The sequence below is a fragment of the Solanum stenotomum genome, chromosome 6 (assembly GCF_019186545.1).
Source record: "Solanum stenotomum isolate F172 chromosome 6, ASM1918654v1, whole genome shotgun sequence".
NCBI lineage: Eukaryota > Viridiplantae > Streptophyta > Magnoliopsida > Solanales > Solanaceae > Solanum > Solanum stenotomum.
The window spans coordinates 40,814,245-40,822,064 of NC_064287.1; the positions used below are offsets into that span (position 1 = coordinate 40,814,245).

The 7,820-nt window shown below is 41.5% G+C and overlaps 2 protein-coding genes across 2 annotated transcripts; both read right to left on the minus strand.

Moving 5' to 3' along the window:
- Nucleotides 1-733: 733 nt before the first annotated feature.
- On the minus strand, nucleotides 734-1,672 carry LOC125868752 (uncharacterized). The gene has a single exon (XM_049549324.1). It carries the CDS (start codon nucleotides 1,670-1,672, stop codon nucleotides 734-736), a length of 939 nt encoding a protein of 312 aa, XP_049405281.1.
- A 2,827-nt stretch (nucleotides 1,673-4,499) lies between these two features.
- On the minus strand, nucleotides 4,500-6,893 carry LOC125868753 (uncharacterized). Its single transcript, XM_049549325.1, has 3 exons — nucleotides 6,741-6,893; nucleotides 6,243-6,630; nucleotides 4,500-6,139 (listed from the first exon to the last, which is right to left on the minus strand). Exons 1-3 carry the CDS (start codon nucleotides 6,891-6,893, stop codon nucleotides 4,500-4,502), a joined length of 2,181 nt encoding a protein of 726 aa, XP_049405282.1.
- Between the last annotated feature and the right edge of the window lie 927 nt (nucleotides 6,894-7,820).

Below are 7,820 nucleotides of genomic sequence, written 5' to 3' on the forward strand. Positions count from 1 at the left end.
GTAATTCTCCAGCGTTTTTAGATTATGACATGTTCCGAAGTCCATCGAGCTTTCCATTTTGTTGACTATATCCAACATAGTCCTCCTGTAGCTTTTACCCTTCTGATGAAGCTTTCCTAGTTCTTTTGCAGACACTGCGACGATTAATATTCTTCAACATTCTGAGGTTACGCTAAATATGAGGAAGTGTTTCCTAAGGGTAAGTAAAGAAAAAAAAATTATGCAATGCATCGATCGAGCCTGACTCAAGCTGCCTACGCATCCCCAAGATAGGAATCAGATCGTAACGTAGTTCGAATACAAGTAGGAGAAATAGAAGTATGTAATGCAATGAACGAGCTTGACTCAAGCTGCCTATGTATCCAAGTGGAATCAAGTCATGACGTAGTTCGAATACAAGAGGAAAGTGAAAAATATAAAATGCAATGACCTGGCCTGACTCAGGCTGCCTACGTATCCAAGCGGAATCAGGTCAGGACGTAGTTCAAATACAATAGAAAAGTGAAAAATACAAGGGACTGAATCCGACAAGGATTGCCTGCGTATCCCACCGAGGGAATTCAGGTCGAGTATAGTTCTAAATACATGGAAATGATGATTTTAGGTTTTCTAAGGGAGACCGAATCCGATGTGGGTTGCCCGCGTACCCCACCGTGGGAAGTCAGGTCTAGACGTAGTTTTGTTACATTGAAAAATGCAAAAGTACACAAAATAAGCGCTAATCTTGAGGTCTTCAGATGTAGTATTTCTTGATGGCGTCTAAATTGATTGGCTTTGTACTCACTCTGTCGTCCATTTCTACTAAGATTACCGTTCCTCTTGAGAGTACTCTATGAATCATGTAGGGTCCTTGCCAATTTGGTGCAAATTTCCCTTTGGCTTCTCCTTGGTGAGGAAAGATCTTCTTCAATACTAACTGCCCCGGTGTGAACTGTCGAGGTCTGACTTTCTTGTTGAAGGCTTTGGTCATTCTATTCTGATAGAGTTGTCCATGACAAACCGCGTCCATCATATTTTCATTGATGAGCATCAACTGTTCATTTCTGCTACGTATCAATTCCGCATCGTCTAGACCAACCTCTTGGATAATCCTTAAAGATGGTATTTCCACCTCGACAGGTATTACTACTTCCGAACCATAAACCAACATATAAGGAGTTGCCCCAGTTGACGTTCTGATTGTGGTGCGATAACCAAGTAAAGCGTACGGTAACTTTTCATGCCACTGCCTGTGACTGTACACTATTTTTCTTAGGATCTTCTTGATATTCTTATTTGCAGCCTCAACTGCTTCATTCATCTGTGGACGATAAATCGTGGAATTTCGATGAGCAATCTTGAACCTTTCACAAGTTTCCTTCATAAGATCGTTGTTGAGGTTGGTTGCATTGTTTGTTATGATTGATTCTGGAATTCCAAACCGACAAACTATGTTGTTGCAAACAAAGTCTGCCACTACCTTCTTAGTCACTGCCTTGTATATCGAAGCTTCGACCCATTTTGTGAAATAATCGATAGTCACAAGAATGAAACGATGTCCATTTGACGCGGGAGGCTTTATAGGTCCAATAACATCCATGCCACAAGCAATAAATGGCCAAGGGGAACCCATCACATTAAGCTCATTCGGTGGAACCCATATAAAATCTCCATGCACTTGACACTGTGACATTTTTTGACATACCGGATGCTATCTCTCTCCATCGTCATCCAAAAATATCCGGCTCTTAGAATCTTGTTTGCCAAAGTGAACCCATTCATGTGAGGTCCACATGTTCCTGCATGTATTTCTTCTAAAAGCCTTGTCGCTTCTGCAGCGTCGACGCACCTCAGCAATCCTAAATCTGAAGTTCTCCTATATAAGATTTCTTTGTTAAGGAAGAAATGATTGGCCATCCTCCTCAAAGTCCGTTTCTGGTCGCTTGTGGAATTTTCAGGATACTCTTGTGCTTCTATCAATCTTCTGATGTCATAGTACTAGGGTTTTCCATCCAGTTCCTCATCTACATGAAAAAGGTATGCATTTTGATCATGTATCTCTATATCGATAGGGTCGATGTAATTCTTGTTTGGGTGTTGAATCATCGAGGACAATGTTGCCAAAGCATCGGCAAACTCATTTTGAGCTCGAGGGACATGCTTGAACTCAATCCTTGTGAATCTCCTACTCAACTCTTTAATGCAATGCAGATAAGGCAGGATCTTGACATTCTTAGTGGTCCATTCTCCTTGCACCTGGTGAACCAATAACTCGGAATCTCCTATCACCAAGAGTTCTTTGATGTTCATGTCGATCGCCATCCTGAGTCCGAGAATACAAGTTTCATATTCTGCCATGTTATTGGTACAGTAGAACCTAATCTTAGCTGAGATTAGGTAATACTGACCTGTTTATGAAATTAAGATTGCTCTTATTCCAACTCCAATAGAGTTTGATGCTCCATCAAAGAACATTCTCCATCTATCATGTGACTCTGATATATCTTCTCCTACAAACAAAACTTCTTCATCAGGGAAGTAGGTTATGAGCGGCTTATAATCCTAGTCCACCGAGTTTTCTGCGAGGTGATCCGCCAAGGCTTGTCCTTTGATGGCTTTTTGTGTCACGTACACGATATCAAACTCGCTCAACAAAATTTTCCACTCTGCCAGCTTACCTGTAGACATTGGTTTCTGAAAGATGTACTTGAGTGGATCCATTCTTGAGATCAAGTCCGTGGTGTATGCAGACAGGTAATGCCTAAATTTTCACGCAATCCAAGTCAAAGCGCAACATGTTCATTCTAGCAAGGTGTATCTTGCCTCGTACGATGTCAATTTCTTTCTCAGATAGTAAATGGCTTGCTCTCTTCTACCAGTCTCATCATGCTGCCCCAATACATATTCAAATGCATTATCCATGACAGATAGATACAATAACAAAGGCTTTCCAGGCTCTAGTGGGACCAATACTGGTGGGTTGGACAAGTATTATTTGATTCTATCGAAAACCCTTTGGCATTCCTCTGTCCATTTTGTGGCAGCATCCTTCTTCAGTAACTTGAATATGGGTTCACAGATCACTGTAGATTGAGCTATGAACCGACTGATGTAATTCAGTCTTCCTAAGAAACTCATCACGTTTTTCGGATTGCCTTTATCTTTGTGGATCCAACTCTATGCCTTTCCTGCTAACGATGAATCCTAATAGTTTTCCCGCGGGGACTCCAAATGCACACTTTGCTGGATTCAAATTCAAATTATACTTACGCAACCTCTCGAAGAACTTCGTAAGTCATCTAGGTGGTTTGAACTTCTTTTGGATTTGATAACAGCATCATCCACGTACACTTCAATTTCCTTGTGGATCATATCATCAAAAAGGGTAGTCACAGCCCTCATGTAGGTTGCACTGGCAGTTTTGAGACCAAATGGCATTACTCTGTAGCAATACACTTCCCATGGAGTGATAAACGTTGTCTTCTCTGCATCATCTTCATCCATCAGGATTTGGTGATATCCTGCAAAGCAATCGACAAACGATTGTAACTCATGTTTTGCATAATTATCGATAAGTATATGAATATTTGGAAGAGGGAAATCATCCTTAGGACTGGCCCTGTTGCGATCTCGATAGTTCACACATATTCTGATCTTTCCATCCTTTTTTGGCACAGGCACAATATTGGCTAACCATGTGGGGTACTTTGTGACCCTTACAATGTTCGCCTCAATTTGCTTAGTTACCTCCTCCTTGATCTTTAAGCTCAAATCCGGCTTGAATTTTCTTGTCTTTTTCTTAACAGGTAGACAAGTGGGATCAGTCGGTAATTTGTGCGAGACAATATCAATGCTTAACCCTGGCATGTCATCATAAGACCAAGCAAATACGTCAACATACTGCTTAAGCAATTCTATTAACTTTTGCTTTCTTTTAGCCTCCAAATGTATGTTGACTCGTGTCTCCTTCACAATTTCCTCATCTCCTAAGTTGACAACCTATGTTTCATCCATATTGGGTTTCTTCTGACTTTCAACCTGCTCGATCTCGTGTGGCAGATTTTCAGGCATCATGCTTTCATCATACTCTTTGTGATCTTGTTCATCATTTTCACCTTGCTCGGTGGATTCGTTACATGTCATAACCGTTAAATGAGGATTTTTATTAATATGAGTGCTGAAAAGTGCAAAAGGTAAGTAAAAATAAATAGATATTTGAAATAACGAGATTTTTTTAAAGAAAATAAAGACTTTTATTTCAAAGCATTCTAGCTTTTAGAAGAGGCAATCAACAAAAGATTTGGCATGCTTCAAGCCTCAATTTGATCATGCGAATTTTTAAAATTAAGACTACTTTTCCACACTACCAGGACTCTAGTTGAAATAGGGACGGGCTGGTGGTCCAATTCTGCAAGATTTCTCCTGGTTTGGCATCACGAATGGTCAACTTGTTGAGATTTATCCCTTCCTCTTCTCCAGCCATGTCCAGGAACTGATTGCCTAATCCTTCTACGATGTCATCAATGCCAGCTTGATCTGGAATCAAAGCTTATTCCTGAGGCAGGCTCATATCCTAGTCTGTTGGTGCCTCTCTGATGCTTCAGCTGGATCGGCTCAACTATGTCATTGGACATAGGTCCAAGTCCATTCTTAGGTTGATATCCATACTTCAATATTTTTGACGCAACCATTTTCGCTGCAATTGACAACTTGGTATCTTTGGGCTCTGCTCCCTCATTGACCCTTATAGCTTGCATGATTTCCAAAGTGTGAAAAGTGGCTCCGTCTAACTCGTTGGTGACTGGGATAGAATTAACAGATTGAATGGGGTGACTGAGCTCTTCGTGGACCGTAACTTCTGTGCGCCCCCACTCAAACTTTACATATTTATGAAGAGTGGAAGGAACCGCTTTTGCCATATGAACCCATGATCTTCCCAAAAACAGGTTGTAATTGAATGATACATCCATCACTTGAAATAGAATGGGAAATTCAGTCGGCCCCACCTGCAATGTGAGATAGATTTCTCCAATGACACTTTTTTGCGCTCCATCAAAATCTCTAACTTTCACATGACTTTCCCTTATCTCTCCCATATTAACGCCTAAATCTCTCAAAGTGGTGAAAGGACAGATGTTGCATCCAGAACCACCATCAATTAAAACTCGAGTCACAATTTTATCACAATATTTGACTGCGATTTGAAGTGCTTTGTTATGACCAGCCCCTTCTGCAAGCAACTCATCATCGTGGAAAGAAATCTTGTTAGCTTCCACTATTCTTCCAATCGTTGGAGCTAAGGTCTCACTTGTGGTCTCTTTTGGAATGATCACTCTGCTTAACACCTCCATCAAAGCATTCATATGAGCTTCAGAACTCATAAGAAAAAACCAAATGGATATGTGGGCTGGCATTTTCTTCAGTTGTTCTTCAACCGAATAGTCTTTAGACTGCATCTTCTTCCAAAACTCTGCGGCTTCAGCATCGGTAATATTCTTCTTTGGATTCTGTTCTTTTTCGAGAACTCTTTGATTTAGGTCCTCTGGGGCATAACACCTCCCCGACCTAGTCATTCCTTGAGCCACGGCAGTGTCAATCATCTTGCCCTTAGCACTTTCTTGATAGTCCCAAGGCACTACTTTGGTGTCATACTCAGGCTTCTTAGCAATTAAAGTGGTCACTACAACTCTTGGGCGATATGTTTGGACAGTCAGAGGTTCCCTTAGTTGAACAGTGATAACAGATTGCGCTGAAGATGTCATGGCATCCACTTCATCTATGTTTGGATAGTCGGGGGTCCCATATTCGTCATCCAAAGTAACCATGTTGACTTCTCGATTCTCATGATTTGGCAAGGGGTTGTTGTTCACATTGGGAGGTGTTGGTGTGCATTTGATTACTCCTCTTCTGATCAAAGACTCGATCTGGTTCTTCAAACCATAACAATCTTCTGTGTCGTGTCCTTGGATTCCCGAGTGGTAAGCACATCGCTTGTTCCCATCAAAATTACGAAAGATTGGATCAGGAAGTTTTCCTTCAACTGGCTGCAGCACTCCCGCTGTCCTCAAACTCTCAAACAATTGAGCATAGGGTTCAACAATTGGTGTGTAAGCGCGAGTATTTCTAGCTTCAGGATTTGGACATGGTCTCGGTGCATATGCTGGTCTATTTTAATGAATTGGTGCTTGGACAGAGACATATGGTCTTGAGGGTTTTGGTATGTTGGTGCTTGGGGTGGATTATAGTGTGGTTGGGTATTATACACTGGGACGGGTGAAGTATCCGCAGCAATTTGGGGATTATTAGGGTATCGGTGAGATGGTCCTCCTGGTTGGTAAGTGACAGCTGAAACATCCTTTCTTTTCTTTTTATGCCGCCAATGGAACCCGATTGTATAGCCCTACTTGCAGCTTGCAATGCGACCATAGACTGAATCTTCCTACATTTAACACCCTCTTCTATAAAGTCTCCCATCTTGACCAATTCTGCAAACTTTTGACCCATCATTGACATCATCTTGTCAAAGTAGATACCTTCTTGAGCTCGAATAAAGTACTTCGAAAGCTCACTCTCATCTAGTGGTGGTTGCACCCTTGCGGCCTCAGTTCTCCAACGTCGTGCATATTCCTGGAAAGTCTCAGGTGGCTTCTTCTGTATATTGGCCAATGAGAATCTGTTAGCAGTAATTTCAATATTGAATCTGAAATGAGTCAGAAGTCACGCTATTTGTGAGAGTCTTGGCGGGTATACCAGGTTAATACTTCTCCAGAGAGACTCTGAATGAACAACTTCATCCTCAACTTCTCATTTCTCCCAACACCGACTAACTTGTCACAGTATGCCCTTAAATGTGCGTGAGGGTCACCCTTTCCATCGAACATGTTAAACTTCGGTGGTTTGTACCCTACCGGCATGTCAATGTTTGGATGGATGCACAAGTCATCATAATCCAAACTCTATGTCCCTCTAGTGACTTGTAAGCTTTTCAATGCTTTTCTCAGACCTTGAGGCTGGGAATTTATCGATGCATCTTCTTTCAACCGAGCATCTTTCTTAATTTCTTCATATTGATCGACCTCGTATGCGACATTAACCATAGTTGGCATAGTGAAGGTAAGATCCCCTGCGGCATATATGGGTGGAACAAGTGGCTCATAAGGAGCGGCGACATGTGCCTCAAGTATTTGCTGCATTGTAGGCATGGTAGGACCACGATTAGAAAGGTCAGGAACAGTCCTGACTGCGGTTGGAGAAGCTGGTGGAACTTGACCGTGAGTAGGAGCGTGTTGAGTCAGTTCTGGCTGATTTGGTAAGTCGGCAGAAGACAAGTCAGCCTTTGGGAAGTAGATAGGCGTCTTGAAAGTAGGGAAAGTGGTCGCCGATAGTTTGGCCAAGTCTCGCACTTGATGCAATTCTTCCCTCAAGTCTCGAGTTCTTGTTCCATGTGAGCCATTTTCTCCTCGTTTTGAATGTCAACTATACTTCGAGAACTTTTGAGATTCTCAATATGTACTATTATGTTTGCAGTAGCGTTGAACTCGTCTTTATCACTCATTTTTCCCTTTGATCGAAGGTTGTATCGTGAGTCAGCCAGTTTGCAAGTCGACACAAATCAACATACTTTTGGGGATAAGTAAAGAAAAGAAAACAAAGAAAAAGAAAACTATGTTAGTTTGGGAAATATTGAAAGTTGTAACAAATAAGTAGATGTAACACATATATACACCAATTCGGCGACATTCAAAATGCGTCCTAATATAGAACTTCTTTTTGCCCGAGGCAGACCTACGTTGCAATTAGTTTGATAATAAATGATTCATTTAAACCCATTTTAGATTTGG